At 44.2% G+C, this 21,807-nt stretch overlaps 2 protein-coding genes across 2 annotated transcripts in view; both read right to left on the reverse strand.

Moving 5' to 3' along the window:
* Positions 1-5,768, reverse strand: LOC144593195 (melanocortin receptor 5-like). The gene is made up of 2 exons (XM_078398684.1): positions 5,659-5,768; positions 1-1,069 (listed from the first exon to the last, which is right to left on the reverse strand). Exon 2 carries the CDS (start codon positions 972-974, stop codon positions 15-17), a length of 960 nt encoding a protein of 319 aa, XP_078254810.1. The 5' UTR covers positions 975-1,069; positions 5,659-5,768; the 3' UTR covers positions 1-14.
* A 10,801-nt stretch (positions 5,769-16,569) lies between these two features.
* Positions 16,570-21,807, reverse strand: part of rnmt (RNA (guanine-7-) methyltransferase) — a 32,238-nt gene continuing 27,000 nt past the window's right edge. The window contains exons 9-10 of the mRNA XM_078398055.1: positions 20,558-20,591; positions 16,570-18,738 (exon numbers count right to left, since the gene is read on the reverse strand). Of these exons, the coding sequence (XP_078254181.1) occupies positions 18,701-18,738; positions 20,558-20,591 (72 nt within the window). The 3' untranslated portion in view covers positions 16,570-18,700. The remainder of the gene's footprint in view (positions 18,739-20,557; positions 20,592-21,807) is intronic.

Genomic DNA, 21,807 nt, shown 5'->3' on the forward strand with positions numbered 1-21,807 from the left:
CGCTCGCTGCCATCTTATTTGCCTGTGAGTCCACAGGCCGCCCTTAACCCAGAGCAACAAATGATCTCCCTGAAGGTCTTCCGCATTTCTTGACTGCGGAAGGCATAGATGAGCGGGTCGATGATCGAGTTGCACATGATGAGTATCAGGTACAAGTTAAAGTGCGACATGAAACACACGCAGTACAGGTTGCCGGGGCAGGAGATCATGAGGATGAGGTGCAGGAAGAAGGGGGCCCAGCAGATGATGAATATACCGAGCAGGATGGTCAGGGTGATGGCACCTTTCATGCTGGCCTGCTGGTGGATGGAGTTGAAGCTGGACATGGCGGCGATGCGCTTAGCGTGGGAGCGAGCCAGCAGGAACATGTGAATGTAGAGGGAAGCCATGAGGAGGAGCATGAGGAAGAAGAAGGTGACGAGGCAGATGATGACGGTGGCACTCTCGGAGTAGTGGATGAAGATGATGCCGCAGCTGATGCATAGCACCCAGATGCCCGCTATGATGGCGGCAGCTCTCTTCGCGCTCATGATCTGGTGGTAGCGCAGGGCGTAGAATATGGTGATGTACCTATCCACGGCGATGGCCAAGAGACTGCACATGGACGCCACCACGGAGGTGCAGATCATGGAGTCAAACACATTGTCCACCTGCTTGACAAAGCTGTCCTTGACTACCAGGTGCCTGTGTTTGAGTAAACTCATCACAATGGTCTCCCACGCATTGGAGACGCTGACCAACATGTCCGCCACCGCCAAGCTGCAGACAAAGAAGTGCATGGGCGAATGCAGGTTCCTGTTTTTAATGATTGCGGCGATGACAAGAATGTTTTCCAGCAGGCTGATGATGCCCAAGGTCAGGAACACCTCCAGGGCCACAGACACTTGCTTGCACAAGGCGGTGGAGCTCTTACTTCTGTTCGTCATCCCCCCGGCCAGAGTTAGACTCTTCAAGGATACCTCCGTAATATTCATCCTCGACTCCTGGGCTAGAGGGGCGCCACCATCCTCTGCCGCCTTCACCAGGGGATGCGCGATGAGGGAGAGGCTCAATCTACCTCAGGCGTTGCCTTTGTCAAGAAAAGAAACATGTTTCACTGAACGGCTGTGGAGGCCAAGTCAATGCATATTTTTAAGGCGTAGATTGACAGATTCTTGATTAGTAAGGGTGTCAGGGGTTATGGGGCGAAGGCAGGAGAATAGGTTTGAGAGGGAAAGGTAGATCAGCCATAATTGAATGGCGGAGTGGACTTGATGGGCCGAACACTAGAATTTAGAAGGAAGAGAGGAGATCTTATCGAAACGTATAAGATTATTAAGGGGTTGGACACGTTAGAGGCAGGAAACATGTTCCCAATGTTGGGGGAGTCCAGAACAAGGGGGAGGGGGCAGTTTAAGAATAAGGGGCAGGCCATTTAGAACTGAGTTGAGGAAAAACTTTTTCAGTCAGAGAGTTGTGAATCTGTGGAATTCTCTGCCTCAGGAGGCAGTGGAGGCCAATTCTCTGAATGCATTCAAGAGAGAGCTAGATAGATCTCTTAAGGATAGCGGAGTCAGGGGGTATGGGGAGAAGGCAGGAACGGGGTACTGATTGAGAATGATCAGCCATGATCACATTGAATGGCGGTGCTGGCTCGAAGGGCCGAATGGCCTCCTCCTGCACCTATTGTCTATTGTCTATTGTCTATTCTGCTCCTAGAACCTATGAACATATGAACTTTTGAATTGTAGAAACAAAGAACTGCATATGCTGGTTTATATGCATCCCTTTTCTCCAGAGATGCTGCCTGACCTGCTGAGTACCAGTACTTTGTGTCCCTCTGTGATATTTAATTGAATGTCCAATCAGGTTTTACACAAGAGTTTGTTCTGGCTTTAAATCCAGAGGCTCTGCTATTTTCCTACTTGTTTGCAGTGCGTAGAATTTCTGCCAAGGCTGATATTTATTCTCCGCCCCATAACGGCCGAAAGTCAGCTATATTGGTGGGTCTGGAGTCAAATTTATGCCAGACCCAGCAGAGAAGACAGATTTCATACAGTCATGGAGTTGTGCAGCGTAGACACATGCCCTTCGGCCCACCACATCCATGCTGACCATCATGCCCATCTACACTAATTCCACTTGCCTGCATTAATTCCCTATCTCTCTCTATGCCCTGCTCGTGCAAATATGTGTGGTGCAGCTGGTAGAGCTGCTGCCTCACAGCGCCAGAGTCCCGGGTTCGATCCCGACTTTGGATGCTGTCTGTGTGGAGTTTGCACGTTCTCCCTGTGACCATGTGGGTTTCCTTCAGGCGCTTCGGTTTCCTCCCACCAACCCAAAGACATGCGGATCTGTGGGCTAATTGGCCTCTCTAAATTGCCCCTCGTGTGTCGGGGGTGGAGGAGAGTGGGATAACATAGAACGAGCACAAAGGGGTGATCGCTGGTCGGCGTGAACTAGGTGGGCATGTTTCCATGCTGTATCCCTAACCTCTCAACTAAAATCTGTAAAGGAGACCCAAGGAATTGGTGTCTGCACCCTCAGTAGTAGGACCGGGATGTGGGTTTACACTCAACACAGTTAATTCCTCCTCATTCTCTGGCCCTCCCCACTATCCTGGATAGACTCCAAGACCAGGCTCCAAGATGGCGCTGGAGATTGGCGGCTCATTGAGTCCTGGTCTCGGAGGAGGATCTACTATCATCTAATACATCTAATCCTATCATGGGGTCAAGGAAAGAGCGTTCACGTCATAGCGCTGTTTCCACTAATCTTTCCACCACTACGCACAAGAAGCACAAGACGCCATTGCATGCAGATGCCGAGAAGTGTGTTCAGCTCTGGCTGAACAATTTCTAATCTTGTGATGTGGACTCGATAAGAAGAAGAATACTATCATCATTCTACTCTTTTAATGCTCTATTCCGTTTGGCAGTCTATCAGTATTTCTAGCTGTACTGACAATACTAACGCTACTATGAAAACTATATATACTGCACTCTGGTATTTTTCTCTTCACTTTACCTGTTGCACTTGTGTAAGGGTGCAGAGAAGATTTACGAGGATGTTGCCAGGACTCGAGGGTCTGATCTATAGGGAGAGTTGAACAGGCTAGGACTTTATTCCTTGGAGCGCAGGAGGATGAGGGGTGATCTAATAGAAGTGTAAAACGTCATGAGAGGAATATTATGAGAGGATGAGAGGAAAATATGACCTCCTGTACACTCCCATTATGTATTATCATTCATTAACAGGAAAATTCGTGTCAGGGAGTCATGCAACACGGAAACAGGCTATTCGGCCCAACTGGTCCATGTCAAACAAAATGCCCCATTGAAGTGAGTCCCATTTCATAAGTTCATAAGTCATAGGAGCAGAATGAGGCCATTTGGCCCGTCAAGTCTATTCCACCATTCAATCATGGCTAATATGTCCTTCTTTCTTAACCCCATTCTCCTGCCTTCTCCCCATAACCCCTGACACCCGTACTAAACAACAATCTGTCAATCTCCGCGTTTAAAATATCCATCGACTTGGCCTCCACAGTCATCTGTGGCAACGAATTCCACAGATTCACCACCCTCTGACTGAAGAAATTCCTCCTCATTTCCTTTCTAAAGATACGTCCTATTATTCTGAGCCTGTGCCCTCTGATCCTAGACTCTTCCACTGGTGGAAACATCCTCTCCACATCCATTTCCAACGTTTGGCCCTTATCCCTCTCAACCTTTCCTGTCCAAATGTGTCGGAAGGAACTGCAGATACTGGTTTAAACCGAAGATAGACACAAAATGCTGGAGTAACTCAGCGGGCCCGGCAGCATCTCTGGAGAGAAGGAATGGGTTGACATTTTGGGTCGAGATCCTTCTTCAGTCTGAGATTGTGCAATCTGAAGAAGGGTCTTGACCCGAAATGTCACCTATTCCATCTATGCAGACATCATGCCTGTCAAGCTGAGTTATTCGAGCACTCTGTGAAACGTCACCTATCCATGTTCTCCACAGATGCTGCCTGACCCGCTGAGTTACTCCAGCACTCTGTGAAATGCCACCCATTCCTTCTCTCCAGAGATGCTGCCTGACCCGCTGAGTTACTCCAGCACTCTGTGAAACATCACCTATCCATGTTCTCCAGAGATGCTGCCTGATCCGCTGAGTTACTCCAGCACTCTGTGAAATGCCACCCATTCCTTCTCTCCAGAGATGCTGCCTGTCCTGCTGAGTTATTCCAGCACTCTGTGAAACGCCACCCATTCCTTCTCTCCAGAGATGCTGCCTGTCCTGCTGAGTTACTCCAGCTTTTTGTGTCTATCTTCGGTTTAAACCAGCATTTGCAGTTGCTTCCCACACAAGGAGGAAGGCTCTCCAGCTTTGCCTGAGGAACTATGTGACATCAGCCAGATGGTGGGGCAGATCTTCTTGGACATGATGGGTTTTATCCGCCTAATGAGATGAACGCTGGGACTGGGAGCTGGATATGTGGCTTCCCAATCTGGTTAACTCCTGTCCAAGCAGACAGTGTAGCCCCTGGACTGGGCAATCTGCCCAGCGCCTGAGCCAAGTTAACTCCGTCCAAGTACACCAGCCCATCAAAATTAATTGATGTAAATAGCAGGCAAGAGGACAGTATTTCATTTAATTCAGTTCATCTGCAGCATCTCTGGAGAGAAGGAATGGGTGCCGTTTCTGAAGAAGGGTCTCGACCCGAAATGTGACCCATTCCTTCTGTCCAGTGATGCTGCCTGTCCCGCTGAGTTACTCCAGCTTTTTGTGTCTATCTTTCCTGTCCAAATATTTCTTATACTTGCCTCGACTACCTCTTCTGGCAGCTCGTTTCACATACCCACCAGCCTTTGGTGAAAAGGTTGCCCCTCAGCTTCCTATGAACTTTCCTCTCACCTTAAATCTATGTCCTCCTGTTCTTGATTCCTCTACCCTGGGCATTCACCCTATGCATACCCCTCGTGATTTTATACATCTCTATAAGATCACCCTTCAGCTTCCTGCACTCCAAGGAATAAAGTCCTAGCTTGCCCTGCACTATAGCACAGGCCATCGAGTTTCTGTTTAAATCACTGATTTTGTCGTTACAGGACAAATACTCAAAAGCAAAGATATGTACCTAAAATCACCAGAGCAAACCACTGGAGCCGACCAGCGATCACCCCGTGCATAAGGTCCACCCTACACACTAGGAACGATTTACAGAAGCCAATTAACCTACACATTTGTACGTCTTTGGAGTGTGGGAGGAAACCGGTGCGCCCGGAGAAAACCCACGCAGGTCACGGGGAGAACGTACAATCTCCGTACATACAGTACCCGGAGTCTGGATCGACCCGGAATTGTGAAGCTGGCGTTAATTTACAACCGTGTAACTCTCTGGGTTGTTGCGACCAGTTCAGAGAAAGGAACACCCTCCCCCACCTGTAGCTCAAGACCAAAAGGTGTCTGTCCTCCTTGTCCCGGCATCATTTGGAGATAAATAAGGTGACCCGTTCTCCGGCTTTGTTGCCACCCAGTGAAATACATTGGAAATAAAATTCCAATATCCTGAACAGAACCATCAAATACTTTCAGCTCGGGCATCAATATTTCAGTTGCAATGGTTAAAATATATATATATATATATGTGTGTTTGAAACAAGAGAGGAGAAACAAGAGGGGAGCTACTCACTCTACGATCAGTTGTTAACCGCTGCTAGTCCATTCCCCAGCCATCTTCACGCAGCCCGCTCTCTCCTTTCTTTAAACCTGGGAGAAAGGCAAGAAATCCTCTTGGTGGAGTTTGTGAGGCAGCCGAGGGATTTGCCACCAGCCAGCTCTTGGCAGGCAGGTATGTGTTGCACCTCCCCTCTGCCCGGCATCTGCTCAGCGGGATACCTGTTGACTCTCACAGACACTTCATGAGCTACAATTCATAATCTTTCCCGGAAAAAAAAAATACCTTCTGGCTTCAGAATGACTCAGAATCACTTTCTACATCGAAGACACTCTCTTGCAACAGAATCGTGAGATCTTTCTTCTTCCTCCCTGCAGGATGGTTCCATTCAGTAAGGACAATCAGATACAGGATGACATTTGAACTGGGTTTGACTTGTCCCTTCCTGAGTTCGCTGGCTTAAGACAAACTGTTGCTATTTCAGTAACCGATTTTTTTCCCCCACGTCTCCATCCAAAAAAATTGAAAGCAAACACAGCCTCTGTTTGTATAAGTCACGGTTAGTGTTCATGATACAAGATACAAGGATTCGCCAAGGTAGGGGAGCAAGCCATCAGATTAATTATCAGGACCTCTTACTCCACTTGGGTAGTTTACAACCCAGCGTTTCAGTCTGAAGAAGGGTTCTGAGCCGAAAAGTCTCACCTACTCCTTTTCTCCGGAGATGCTGCCTGGCCCGCTGAGTTACTCTAGTATTTTGTGTCTTTCTTCGGTATGAACATTGAATGATCAATTTTATGTAACCTTTATCAACCCCCTGCCTCTCCCCTTTCTCCCCCACTGCACCCTCCGATTTCTCTCATCCCCCCCCCCTACCCCCCTACATTCCTTCCTCCTCTGGCTTCATAAGTTGCAACTCTTCCACAGTCTGTCTCACACCTTCTGTTTTTATCTCTGGCCTTTGTTTCAACCATCTGCCTATCACCCCCACATCACCTGTGTACATGTTTTATCCGATGTTTCTATCCTGCCCCTCCTCTCTTCAAGCTTTCTTCCCACCCCCACAATCCGTCTGAAGAAGGGTCCCGTTCCAAAACGTCACCTGTCCATGTTCTCCAGAGATGTTGCCTGGCCCACTGAGTTACTGCAAAATATTCTCAAACTAAAAGACACTAAATCAACTAAATCATTGCGAATTGTTGCTGGCAGCCTTTTAGAAGAAACGATAAATGTAAACAGGAGATGAAGAGTATGCAATTAACTTTCTAATTCAAAAATGGACAGGTTGGTCTCCTGCTCCACTGTAAAATTCTTTGTTAAGTTTAGTTTATTATTGTCATGTGTACCGAGGTACAGCGAAAAGCTTTTGTTTGTGTGCGATCCAGTCAGAATACATGATTACAATCAAGGCGTCCACAGTTCACAGAGAAAGGATAAAGGGTACAACATTTAGAAACATAGAAAATAGGTGCAGTAGGCCATTTGGCTCTTTGAGCCAGCACCGCCATTCAATATGATCATGGCTGATCATTACCCCGTTCCTGCTTTCTCCCCATATCCCTTGATTCCGTTAGCCCTAACAGGTATATCCAACTATCTCTTGAAAACATCCAGTGAATTGGCTTCTACTGCTTTCTTCATCTCAAAGTTTTTCTTCATCTCAGTCCTAAATGGCCTACCCGCTATTACAATAGACAATAGACAATAGACAATAGGTGCAGGAGTAGGCCATTCAGCCCTTCGAGCCAGCACCGCCATTCAATGCGATCATGGCTGATCACTCTCAATCAGTACCCCGTTCCTGCCTTCTCCCCATACCCCCTAACTCCGCTATCCTTAAGAGCTCTATCCAGCTCTCTCTTGAAAGCATCCAACGAACTGGCCTCCACTGCCTTCTGAGGCAGAGAATTCCACACCTTCACCACCCTCTGACTGAAAAAGTTCTTCCTCATCTCCGTTCTAAATGGCCTACCCCTTATTCTTAAACTGTGGCCCCTTGTTCTGGACTCCCCCAACATTGGGAACATGTTATCTGCCTCTAATGTGTCCAATCCCCTAATTATCTTATATGTTTCAATAAGATCCCCCCTCATCCTTCTAAATTCCAGTTTATACAAGCCCAATCGCTCCAGCCTTTCAACATACGACAGTCCCGCCATTCCGGGAATTAACCTAGTGAACCTACGCTGCACGCCCTCCATAGCAAGAATATCCTTCCTCAAATTTGGAGACCAAAACTGCACACAGTACTCCAGGTGCGGTCTCACCAGGGCCCGGTACAACTGTAGAAGGACCTCTTTGCTCCTATACTCAACTCCTCTTGTTACGAAGGCCAACATTCCATTGGCTTTCTTCACTGCCTGCTGTACCTGCATGCTTCCTTTCATTGACTGATGCACTAGGACACCCAGATCTCGTTGAACTCCCCCTCCTCCTAACTTGACACCATTCAGATAATAATCTGCCTTTCTATTCTTGCTTCCAAAGTGAATAACCTCACACTTATCTACATTAAACTGCATCTGCCATGTATCCGCCCACTCACACAACCTGTCCAAGTCACCCTGCAGCCTTATTGCATCTTCCTCACAATTCACACTACCCCCCAACTTAGTATCATCTGCAAATTTGCTAATGGTACTTTTACTCCCTTCGTCTAAGTCATTAATGTATATCGTAAATAGCTGGGGTCCCAGCACCGAACCTTGCGGTACCCCACTGGTCACTGCCTGCCATTCCGAAAGGGACCCATTTATCCCCACTCTTTGCTTTCTGTCTGTCAACCAATTTTCTATCCATGTCAGTACCCTACCCCCAATACCATGTGCCCTAATTTTGCCCACTAATCTCCTATGTGGGACCTTGTCGAAGGCTTTCTGAAAGTCGAGGTACACCACATCCACTGACTCTCCCTTGTCAATTTTCCTAGTTACATCCTCAAAAAATTCCAGTAGATTTGTCAAGCATGATTTCCCCTTCGTAAATCCATGCTGACTCGGAATGATCCCGTTACTGCTATCCAAATGCTCAGCAATTTCGTCTTTTATAATTGACTCCAGCATCTTCCCCACCACTGATGTCAGACTAACTGGTCTATAATTACCCGTTTTTTCTCTCCCTCCTTTCTTAAAAAGTGGGATAACATTTGCTATCCTCCAATCCACAGGAACTGATCCTGAATCTATAGAACATTGAAAAATGATCTCCAATGCTTCCACTATTTCTAGAGCCACCTCCTTAAGTACCCTGGGATGCAGACCATCAGGCCCTGGGGATTTATCAGCCTTCAGTCCCATCAGTCTACCCAAAACCATTTCCTGCCTAATGTAGATTTCCTTCAGTTCCTCCATCACCCTAGGTTCTCCGGCCCCTAGAACATTTGGGAGATTGTGTGTATCTTCCTCAGTGAAGATACACACAATCTCCCAAATTCTTAAGATTAGTGCAAGATATAACTTTGAATTCCGATAAAGTCTGATTAAAGATAGTTCAAAGGTCTTCAGTGAGCCCCTTGTTACCCACTGTGGAGGGAGGGCCTGCACCACAGACCGGCAACCTGCCTGCAAGGCCTAACGTGCCCGCTCACAGTGGAAGGAGTCGTACGCAAGCAGCCTGGCTGCAGGAGGGTGTGCACTGCCTCAATGGTGGAGTGGACCACTGAAGGCCCTGCAACAGCCTGGGGCTCGGCTGGACCGAGAGGCCAGATCGACCAGCCACCGCCAGGACAACGGGCCTTCATGGTCAGGTCAAGAACCCAGCAGGTACAACTGGGACTTGAAAATGGCAGCAAACTGGCAACTCTGTATATTGTCTCAGTGTAGTACAATATAATACAATACAATATATCTTTATTGTCATTGTACAGGGGTACAACGAGATTGGGAATGCGCCTCCCATACGATGCAATAATTTAATTAGCTAGTCAGTATTAATTTAAACAATAACCCAACGAAACAAATTGTAACTGCTATACGTTTGTACTGTACCTGAGATGCTGTTTTAAAATGTATCTAAATGCTTAAGTATTATGATACTTGTATTGAACTGTATACAAAACAGAATTTCACTGTACCTCAGTGCATTTGATAAATAAAGCACCAGTGAACCATTAACTACGGGTGCTGTCTGTACAGAGTTTGTACGTTCTTCTGCGACCACGTGGGTTTTCTCTGGTGCTCCGGTTTCCTCCCATATCTCAAAGATGTGCAGGTTTGTAGGTTAATTTGCTTCTGTAAATTGCCTCTGGTGTGTAGGATGCAAAATTGGGATAACATGGAACTAGTATGAATGGGTAACAGATGGTCGGCATGGACTCTGTGGGCCAAAGGGCCTGTTTCCGTGCTGTATCTCTAAAACGTAAACTAAAACTATTCAATGCTTGTTGTTTCCAAAGCCATGTGTCAATATGAATCTCTCCAGGGGTGTTCCAAGTGCATCTTTAAATCTTTTTCTTTGGTATTCTGTCACCAGACATTCTTCTGACAAATCCTGTTCTCCTGATCTGTGATTCTTTCAACAATGAGTAACTGCTGGGCAGGTTTTGCTCGGGACAGAGGCTGTGTGTCTCGTTTTGAGATCTCGTTTTGCCTCTTGATGTGAAGTATTATGTGTAAACAGGTCATGTGGGACTGGTTAAGCTGCCTATGTCTGCTGCACACATCTCAGAAACACAGAATAAGGTTAGTAATGACAACAGCATGAAGACGGAGGGAACTGCAGATGCTGGAATCTTGAGCAAAACACAAAGTGCTGGAGTAACTCAGCGGGTCTGGCAGCAATTGTGGAGGGAATGGACAGATATCTTGGGTCAGCACCCTTCTTCAGACTGATGGCAGATGACTTCTCGGGTCAAGACCCTTCAGACTGATCTGACGTGCCATCTGTTCATTCCCTCCACAGATACTGCCTGACCCACTGAGTTCCTCCAGCACTGTGCATTAGAGCAACAGTACGATCCACCTTGAAAAACGACACAAAACAGCTGCAGTAACTCAGTGGGTCAGGTAGCATCTCTGGAGAACTCGAATAGGTGACATTTTGGGCCTGGACACTTCTTTAGTCTGATTGTAATGTTGGGGGGGGGAGAAAGTTGAAGGAAAAGAGGGTCAGTACAAAGCCTGGCAGGTTAATATGTCGATTCAGCTGAGGAGCGCTATTTGATAGCAGATGGTTGGGGAAAGGCCAGAGATGGAAAGACAGAAGGTGTGAGTCAAAAGAGTTGTGAATTGTGAAGGTAGAGGAAGGGGAGGGAAAGAGAGATAGGTGCAAGTCTAGGTGGGGCACAGGGGAGGGGGAGGAGAAGGGGAACGGATGTGGGGGATTAAGGGAGAGGGGGAGGGTGATGGAGTTACCCAAAATAGAAGAATTCAACGGTCATATCACTGGGTTGTAAGTTTGTGAAACATCTACAATCTGGTCTTTAGACTGATACCTTGTCATTCCTAAACTTTACTTCTCAATTTTAAAAAACATAATTTATTTTTTATAATTTTATAATACTTAAATTTATACATCGTGGTAATTGCATGTTTTAATTCATTTGAAAATTCCCCGTCTCCCACTTAATACCTTGTGGCTAAAGGGATCAGGGGGTATGGAGAGAAGGCAGGTATGGGATACTGAGTTGGATGATCAGCCATGATCATATTGAATGGGGGTGCAGGCTCGAAGGGCCGAATGGCCTACTTCTGCATCTATGTTTCTAACTTGCCCTTCAGGTAACCTTGAAACTAAACACCTTTTAAACGTTCTAATTTTATTTGCCTCGGCAACCTTCTTTGGCAGCACGTTCCAAATATTCACCACCCTCTATGTGAAAATGGTCTCCTTTAAATTTCTTTCCTCACATCTTAAACCTATGCCCTCTAGTTTTAGACTTTGTTTCCCCAGGGAACAGAATGACCATCTATCCGATAATTTGCACCCCATACTTTTATAATCGTTTATAAGGCCACCTGTCTGCCTCCTACACTCCTAGTAGTTTAGTTTATTGTCATGTCTATCGAGGTAGCGAAAACGTTTTCGTTGCGTGCTAATCAGTCAGCATAAAGACAACAAGATTACAATCGAGCCGTCCATAGTGTACAGATACAGGATAACGGGAATAACACTTAGTGCAGGATAAAGTCCAGTAAAGTCCGATTAAAGATAGTCTGAGGGTCCTCATTGAGATAGCTCAGAACCGCACACCAGTTGTTGGTAGGATGGCTTTGTTGCCTGATAAAACAAATTGCAATGTAGAGAAATAACAAATGACAAATCCAATACAATAGACTTTATAGATACAGCACAGAAACAGGCCCTTCGGCCCACCGAGCCCGCACCAACCAGCGATTACCCCGTACACTAACGCTATCGTACACACTAGGGACAATTTACAATTGTACCGAAGCCAATTACCTTACAAACCTGCACATCTTGAGGGTGGTAGGGAATCGGAGCACCCAGAAAAAACTCGTAGTCAGGAGAAAACCCGGGCCTCTGGCGCTAAGGCAGCAACATTACCGATGTGCCACTGTGCCGCACTCAAATACTCGACTTCAAAAGACTGTCACAATCAACATGGATTCCAGGATTTACCACGCTCATGATTTTCCTAAATGTTTATATTCAGCTGAGGTTTTGCTTAAAGATTTAAGATTCAGTGGAATTCATTATTAAAATGTGGATATAAGAAACGGCAGATGTATAGAAGCCCTGTGAACCACAAGTGTAGAATTGTTGCATTTCTTCATTGAAAAAGCAGTACCTCAAGCCATGGTTTCATATTATCGCTTTCTGCCAAGGTAACAGGGGAGATGAGGTGTTTGGAATCTATGGTTTTTAATCTTCCCACCATTCACTTGAAGCAGATATTGATTCATCTGCAACTGCGCATTAGACAGACTTGAAAGTGGTTGGAGGATTAACCAAACTGATTGGAAAATGGAGTCAAGCGTACTCATCGTACATCTGAAAAAGAACCCAGAGAAACCGAGAAACCTTTCCTATCCATCGATTTCTAATTAATGTCAAATTTTAGGGCATAAAGTGAGTATTTGGAAAATTAAACAGAGACCATTCACTGGAGATCGCAACCCAATTTACAGAATCAAGAACCAGAGGACATAAGTTTAAGGTGAGGGGTGGAGAAACGATTTAACAGGAACTTGAGGGGTACAAAGAGTGGTAGGTATATGGAATGAGCTGTTGGGAGACGTTAGTTGAGGCAGGTACTATCACATCTTTTAAAAGTTGGAATAGGACAGGTTTAGAGAGATATGAGCCAAATGCAGGAACTAATGTAGATGGGACAGGTTGGTCGGTATGGGCTAAAGGGCCTATTTCCACACTGACTCTAAGATGGAAAGGTTGCAACGCAGAGGAGTGATTCATTGACTTCAGAGAAGGGAAGTCAGGAGACCACATGGGAAGACACAGAATGCTGGAGTAGCTCAACAGGTCAGGCAGCAACCCAATGGATAGGCAACGTTTCTGGTCGCGTCCTTTCTTCAGACCCGTTCTCGGGAGACCACATTCCAGTTTTCATTGGCGGATTGGCGGCGGACAAGTGTCTGAAGGGTCCCGACCCAAAACATCACCTATCCATGTTCTCCAGAGATGCTGCCTCGAGCACCTTATGTCTTTTCCGTAAACCAGCATCTGCAGTTCCTTTTTATCTTCATCTTAAGGTATTTTTGTTTTAAGCAGTCCCACAAGATCCTGCTCATGGTCGTTATTCTTAAAATCATTTAAGTGAAAATCAGTTTTTGAGATCCATTCACTATCTCCTTCTCTTGTGATTAGTCTAAGTAATTAGCAAGCGAATCATTAGTTTCAGGCCCATTGGCATTCTGCAAAGACCTAATTATTTAAGGCAGCTAAATTAGCAGAATTATTTGCTGTTCCTTGTTCCTGCACAGATGGTTATTTAATTATCTTCAGTTTATGAGCAACACCTGCACAAATAATATTTGTTTTTCTTTTCCATGCACCTCATGGTGCATTTCATAAGTTCATAGGTTATTGGAGCAGAATTAGGCCATTCGGCCCATCAAGTCTACTACGCCATTCAATCATGAGTGATCTATCTTTCCCTCTCAACCCCATTCTCCTGGCTTCTCCCCATTATCCCCAACACCCATACTAATCAAGAATTTATTAATCTTCACCTTAAAATATCTATTGACGGCCTCCAGATCCTTCTGTGGCACAGATTCACCATTTATTAAAGTATTGAAAAGATAATTCCCTGGTAAAGGCCCAGGATCAACAAACAACATTCGTCCAATGTGATGTGGATAAGATGCTGTCTTTGCACAAGTAACGCAGCAGGTCCGGAGAACGTACATAGGTGACGAGTCAAGACATCTTCTTCAGAACCTCCTTCTTTGCACATTGTTGTCTTAACCTTCTTTGGCTTTTTCCCTGGAGATTTCTGAAGCTTTGATAATTTATTTCAGGATCCTAATATCCCTCCAGATTGCAAAACCTATCCACCTATGTCATTTAATTCTGAAGAAACAAGGAACGGCAGATGCTCCTTTACATAAAAAAAGACACAAAGTGCTGGAGCAACATCTCTGGGTTGGGACTCTTCTTCAGACCCTTGAAGGGTCCTTCCCAACCCAAAATGTTACCTATCCATGTTCTCCAGAGATGCTGCCTAACCCACTTAGTTACTCCAACATTGTGTGCCTATCCTCTGTATACAAACAGCATCTGCAGTTCCTTCCTTCACAGAGCATTAATGTAGTTCATTCCAAAAGTGTGTGTTTTGTAGCCCTCAAAGAAGAACCTCAAATGGGATTTGGCAGTTGAGGAGATGGACAGAAAAGATTTCTACCAGATGAAGCTTACAAAAGATGGAATATAGTAAGTATAGAAAGAAAGTATATAAAATTATGAGGCATACATAGGATAGAAAGTCAGAATCTTTCCCCCCCCCCCCCAGGGTGGAAATGTCCAACACTTGAGGGCATTACTATAAGGTGAGAGGGGGGAAATATAATGGACACGTGCAACTCATGTCTATTTTTACACAGAGTGTGGAAGCCTGGAACGTATTACCAGGAGTGGTGGTGGAGGCAGATCCGATAGTGGCGTTTAAGTAGGTTTTAGATAGGCACATGGATTTGCAGGGAACAGAGGGGTACGGATCATTTGCAGGCAGACAAAATCAGTTCAACTAGGCATTATGTTCAGCACAAAGATTGTGGGCTGAAGGGCCTGTTCCTGTGCTGTACTGTTCTGTTCTGTTATATTATATGATATTGTTGGGAAGCAAGGGAAGAAATTGCCAGGGCCAAGGCAGAGATATATTAATATCTTTGTTGGACAAGGCTGGAGTACCGCAAAACTGGCTAACATTCTGCCTTTAAGGAGCGTTAGAGAAATAGGGCAGGGAATTACAGGTCAGTGAGCCTAACATCAATGGTGGGAAAGTTAATGGAGACAATTCTGTGGAGCAGGATTTACCTGTATTTAGAAAGGCATGGCTTAGGTATATACTATTCATATATACCAGAAACACAATATGACATGCCTTTCTCAGCAGTCATTTTCATACTTTGGACACACAGCACGGAAAAAGGCCCTTCGCCCACCGAGTCTGAACTGACCAGCCATTACCCCATACACTAACACGTTCCTTCACACTAGGGACAATTTTTACCTAAGCCTCTCTTCTCTCCTCCCCCCCCCCCCCCCAAACCCACCACAATCAGTCTGTGGAAGGGTCCCAAAACACCATCTATCCATATTCTCCTGAGATACCGCCAGATCCACTGAGTTCATCCAGCACTTTGTGCCTAGTTTGTAAATCAGTGTCCGCAGTTCCTTGTTTCCACTGTCATTGGACCCTCATCTATCACTTAGTATTGAAGTTCTTTCCACATACCTATCCGCTGTGCTGAAAAAAAGATGCCCCTTTTAAATCTTTCTCCTCATATTAAACCAATCTCTTCTAATTTTATTCTCCCCTATCCTGAGAAAAAGACCGACCGTCCACTTTATCTGTACCCGTCATGATTTTATGTACCTTTAAGGTCACCTCTCAGCGAGGATTTTTTTTTACAGCCTATCACAGTGGCTCAGCGGTAGAGTTGCTGCCTTACATCGCCAGAGACGCGGAATCGATCCTGACTGGTTGTGTCTATGTGGAGTTTGCATGTTCTCCCGGTGACCGTGTGGTTTTGCTCCGGGAGCTCCAGTTTCCACTCACATTCCAAAGAAATGCAAGTATGTAGGTTAATTGGCTTCCGTAAATTGTGCCAAGCATGTGCAGGATAGAACTAGTATACAGGTGATCACTGGTTGGCGCAGACATAGTGGGCCGAAGGGGCTGTTTCCATGCTGTGTCTATCTATAAAACTAAAACTATCCACTCTCCTGAAAACTCAGCAAACACCCCGTACACTAGCGCTATCCGATACACTAGGGACAATTTACAATTTTACTGAAGCCAATTAACCTACCGACCTGTACATCTTTGTAATGTAATAGGAAACATGAGCACACGGAGAAAACCCAGTCACAGGAAGAACGTACAAATTCCATACAGACAACACCCATGGTCAGGATCGAACCCGGGTCTCTAGCGCTGCAAGGTAGCAGCTCTACCTCAACACCACCAAAAAGACCAATGCTAGAAATGACAGACTGTTATATTATATGATATTGTAGGAAACAAGGGAAGAAATTGGCAGGGCCAAGGCAGAGATATATTAATATCTTTGTTGGACAAGGCTGGGGTACCGCAAGACTGGCTAACATTCTGCCTTTAAGGAGCGTTAGACAGACTAATGATCACAGAGCTAACTGTTAAATTTATCCATGAGGAAATAGTTTTGAAGAGGCAAAAAGAAATGTAACAGAATATAATTAACCGATCTTAATATTGATTTGCTTCAACAAAAAGTAGAAGATGTCTTTGAAACATTCATAGGGAGAAAACAAAAGCTGTTTATTCAGACACCTGACCACGATTAATTTACTGCATTACCTTTAACTGTCTTTGTGTTCCATAAGGAAAACACACAAGATATTACATTGAGACCATCAAAATGTTTTTAAACAAGAACTGACTTTAGAGAAGCTGGTTTTAAGATGGAAAGGCCACAAGAGTAAAGAACTCTACTGGAAACAGGGAAGTCATAAATAATTTTCCAAGTTGAAATTGATGAGCATGGGCATGATGTTCCACAAGGATCTGATGTTTGTTAAGGTGAATAAAATCTACTTGTCAGCAGATTGCAAAACTGAAAAGAGAACAGCCAAGAAATTAATCAAAAGCTTTATGATGTGGAGAATGTTATCTTCCCACTGCTGCTGCATTGGACATTGACCTACGATGCCCAAGGTTGGAACCAAGGTCCAAGAAGATGATTTTGATCTTTCAAAAGCTATAGAGTAGTTTTTGAGGAAAAGGTTAAAATGGACTTTCATAAGAATGGAGAGGATGTTGCCAGGACTCGAGGGCCACTTTACAAGGATGTTGCCAGGACTCAAGGGCCTGAGCTATAGGGAGAGGTAGAGCAGGCTTGGACTTTATTCCTTTGAGCACAGAAGGACAAGGGTTGATCTTATAGAAGTGTAGAAAATCATAAGAGTAATAGATTGGCTAAACGCACAGAGTTGTACAGGGCCCAAGTGAGACCGCACCTGGAGTACTGTGTGCAGTTTTGGTCTCCAAATTTGAGGAAGGATATTCTTGCTATTGAGGGCGTGCAGCGTAGGTTCACCAGGTAAATTCCCGGAATGGCGGGACTGTCGTATGCTGAAAGACTGGAGCGACTAGGCTTGTATACACTGGAATTTAGAAGGATGAGGGGATCTTATTGAAACATATAAGATTATTAAGGGATCGGACACATTATAGGCAGGAAACATGTTCCCAAAGTTGGGGAGTCCAGAACCAGGAACCACAGTTTAAGAATAAGGGGTTAGAACAGAGATGAGGAAAAGCTCTCTATTTAGAACAGAGATGAGGAAAAGCTTTTTCAGTCAGAGAGCTGTAAATCTGTGGAATTCTCTGCCTCAGAAGACAGCGGAGACCAATTCTCTGGATGCATACAAGAAAAAGCTAGATAAAGCTCTTAAGGATAGCGGAGTCAGGGGGTATGGGGTGAAGGCAGGAACGGGGTACTGATTGTGAATGATCAGCCATGATCACATTGAATGGTGGTGCTGGATCGAAGGGCCGAATGGTCTACTCCTGCACTTATTGTCTATTATCTTTTGCTCAGAGTAAGGAAATTGAGAACCAGAGGACATCGGTTTAAGGTATGGGGGGAAAAGATTTAGTAGTAGGGTGAGTGTTGATGTGGCATCTTGGTCGGCTTGGGCATGTTGGGCGAAGGGCCTGGTTCTGTGTCGTATGACTATGAGAGGGGTGGGGGGAAATAAAACAAAAATAAATGACTCAGAGAATACATTTTCAATAGGCCATGATTATGTTGAATTGTGAAGAAGTTTCAGGATGCTCTATGGTTTTACTTCAACCGAAGCTGATCCAGATAAAGAGCACGTATGGAAAAACCACTCGACCATTACTAAAGCAGATGCAGGGAGATAGGGATCAAAACTACTTCTTGATCACTTTGCAAGATGGCCGAAGTAATTAATTTTAACTGATGTCAGATTATTTTCCGACAGAAAGCAAATAAAATTATCTATGCTGCCCTGTCCCATATATATTTAAAAACCCAAAGAAGCAGTAAGAACTTTTTTTTCCAATTTCTTGAAAAGGCATCCTATGTAAAATGTTCAGTATCCAAAAATGTTTTAACAAAAAGAATTACTTGCAACTAAAACATAAGTATTGTACAAAGAAAGTTATAAAAATGATATGTTCCATCAAGACATTGTTCCTTGTGCATCTAACAGCTCGGAGCTGATCGCTAAGGACTTCATCTTAAATCCACAATCTAAAATAGCCTCCGTGCCCACCAGGCATTCTTAAAATACTGTCTTCAAAACCATCTTCAAAAGATCAACCTCTGCCATTACGTCACTTTACTGGAATTTCACAGCCTCAGCTTCCAGCGAAGTTCTCACCAAAAGCAAATGGAGGTTTTGCTTATGGCTGTTTCTCAAATGCAAAAACCAAGTATATGCCTGAGAAGAAAACATATAAAAAGGAATGTTAATAATATACAATTAAAGCCAAGACCACTTAACATTAACGGAAGGAGGACAAGTCCATAACTCCCCAAAAGAGGCAACACGGAAATAGTGGTAAAGCAGGCATATGATATGCTTGCCTTCATTGGTCGGCTCACTGATGGTCTGAAGAAGGGTCTCGACCTGAAAAGTCACCTCTCCATGTTCTCCAGAGATACTGCCTGCCCTGCTGAGTCACTCCAGCACTATGTATTAACCAGCATTTGTGGATCTTTGTTTCCACACTGAGTATAAGAGTTAGGAAGTCTTGATGCAGTATTATAGGACTCTGGTTAGGTTGCGTTTGGCGTATTGCCTGTAGTTCTGATCAGCCCATTACAGGAAGACGTGGAGCCAGTGTGAGGCAAATAAACTGTGTATTGTTTGAACATGTGCACTGTACCATAAGACCATAAGATATAGGACCAGAATTAGGCCATTCGGCCCATCAAGTGTGTTCCGCTATTTGATCCTGACCGATCTATTTTTCCTTCTAATCCCTATTCATCTGCCTTCCTGTAACCTTTCATGCCCTTACTAATCAAGAAACTACCAATCTCAGTTTTAAAAATACACAATGATTTGGCCTCCATGGGCATCTGCTGCAATGAATTCCGCAGATCCATCACCCTCTGACCAAAGAAATTCCTTATCTCTATTGTACAGTACCTACGCCATCTAGTGGCTGCAGCAGCAGACAAAGAGTTTCAGTCCCTGCTAAATTTATCATAGATGACTGCCCATCTATTACAGGTAGTTCCACTATAACTCATTTCAGAGAATATAGAATGGTACAGCTCAGGATCAAGCCCTTTACCTCACAATAACCGTATCAAACATGATGCCGTTAAACTAACCTCCTCTGCCTGCATCTGACCTATATCCCTTCATTCCCTGCATATCCATGTGCCTATCTAAAAGCCAGTTAAGCCCCACTATCGTATCTGTCACAACGACCGCACCTGCCAGTGTATTTTAAACACTGCACATCTCCTTTAAACTTTGCTCCACTCGCCATAATGCTAATTGGATATAATGCTACTGGCGAATAACGTACCACATTGTGTTCCGCAGCGGAGTTGGTTACAACTTGATTCATATCACGAATTACAGAGAAACACTTTAAAGTTAGTTTCAAAGTTGACAGGAAAAAAAGCCAGCATGGAACAAAAGTCTAGGCCTTCATGCAACCTCCCACAGTAATCAGACATATCTTAAGAATAGTCTGTCAGTTCCACCACGGATGTCCACTGAAATTGACAAGCAATCGCGCCTATTGACACTTGTACAATGTTACTCTATTAAGCAATCTAACACACGGCTTTTAGTACTTTTAGCTTGCAGTAACAAAAATAAAGTTCATGCTATTGAAAACACCTTTGAAAATCCTGCAGGAAAAATAACATCTGAAACTCTCTACCCTCCAACCTCCTTTTTTCCCATTGACACGATTGGCTTTATAATAAGATTTTCTGTTACACTGTGTTTCTTAGGTATGTGGCTGTTGTATTACAGCAGAACTAGCTGCACCACGGATTTTTTAAGTAATGCAACTTTAGTCCTTTTGCAGTTAAATGTTAATCCAAGATCAACAACCTCCTTTCCAACTGGATGTATTGAAAGGAAACTTTTAGCATGCAGAAGTTTGGTAATATTCCAATACCTTAAGTGTTAAGTAGAGGAATATCAATATAAACTGGGTCTCATTTAACTGAAAGGTGAAGTAAAACTCATTTACAATTTCAGATCAGCCCCATTTTAATTTTATACTTACTTGTAGCCTCCCATTCAGATTTGCTTAATGTGCCCTGTGAAAAAAATCACAAGAAAACAATATTAGTAATGACAACAGCCAAATAGAAAAAAATCATATGATATTCCAGGAATCATTATTGTCCAATATTTAAAATATTTTGCTCCTTTTATGTATCCCAGTGTTGCACCTTCAAACATTTAAATATAAAATTACCATTAATTCCAATGTTAGAATGAAAGTCATGATCAATGATGCGGGGAGATGTCCCTATGTACCCCAAATCTATCACATCTTTGAATTCAGTGATGCAGTCCCCGGGGATCATAACCTTTTGGAATTTTATCTTAGACCCACGAAAGCAATACTTTAACTTCGACAATATAAATGGGCAATCCCTTACTCCAAAACTATGATCTCCTAGTTCTGGATACCCTCACACACTGAAACCTTGTCTATCCTTGAGATTCGTTTATTGGCACGTACTCCAGGGTGCCATGAAATTCCATGAGCACATGAGACTCAGAGTAAACAGTGTATGATAAATACAACCATAAATACAGACAAGTGTACAATAGCTGAGTAGTGCAAGATTGTAGTGCAAAAGAAAGTTAAAGTACATAACGGAATAAGCGAATGAAGTAGAGTTAAGAGTAAGAATATGTGGCAGCATCTCCTGGAAGAACGTGAAAGAGGTTATTGGTTAAGAGTCTGACCGCAGTTAGGTAGAAGTTATTCTTAAGTCTGGGCATTGGAGATTTCAAGCTCCTACATCCTCTATAGTTCGAGAGAATTCTCCGAGACGTGCTGAATCTTCCCAGACACCCAGGAAAGTAAATATGCTGAAACTGAGTTTGAAAAAGGGTCCCGATCCAAAATGTCACCCATCCTTTCTCTCCAGAGATGCTGCCTCACCCACTGAGTTACTCCAGCACTTTGTGTCTATTCAAAGTAAATACACTACTACGCTTTCTTGATCACTGCATCAGTGTGAAGGGACCAGGTTAGGTTGCTGGTGATATGGATCTCAGCGGGTCAGGTACCATCTCTGGAGAAAATGGATAGGTGACGTTTTAGGTTGGGACCATTCTTCAGACTGATCATTAGAAGGGTCCCGACCCATAACGTCACCTACCCATGTTGGCTAGAGGTGCCGTCTGACCCGATGTGTTATTCCAGCATTTAGTGTTTACTCTTTCGCATCACTGACATTCACGGCTAGGTTATTGTCCTGACATCAGGACACTAGCTATCGATTAGCAGGAATTAAA

This window comes from Rhinoraja longicauda, chromosome 4, assembly GCF_053455715.1.
Source record: "Rhinoraja longicauda isolate Sanriku21f chromosome 4, sRhiLon1.1, whole genome shotgun sequence".
NCBI classification, from domain to species: Eukaryota; Metazoa; Chordata; class Chondrichthyes; order Rajiformes; family Arhynchobatidae; genus Rhinoraja; species Rhinoraja longicauda.

Bases quoted from the DNA above. Each gene is read 5' to 3' on its own strand.
- LOC144593195 (XM_078398684.1), bottom strand. From the start codon at position 974: ATGAATATTACGGAGGTATCCTTGAAGAGTCTAACTCTGGCCGGGGGG.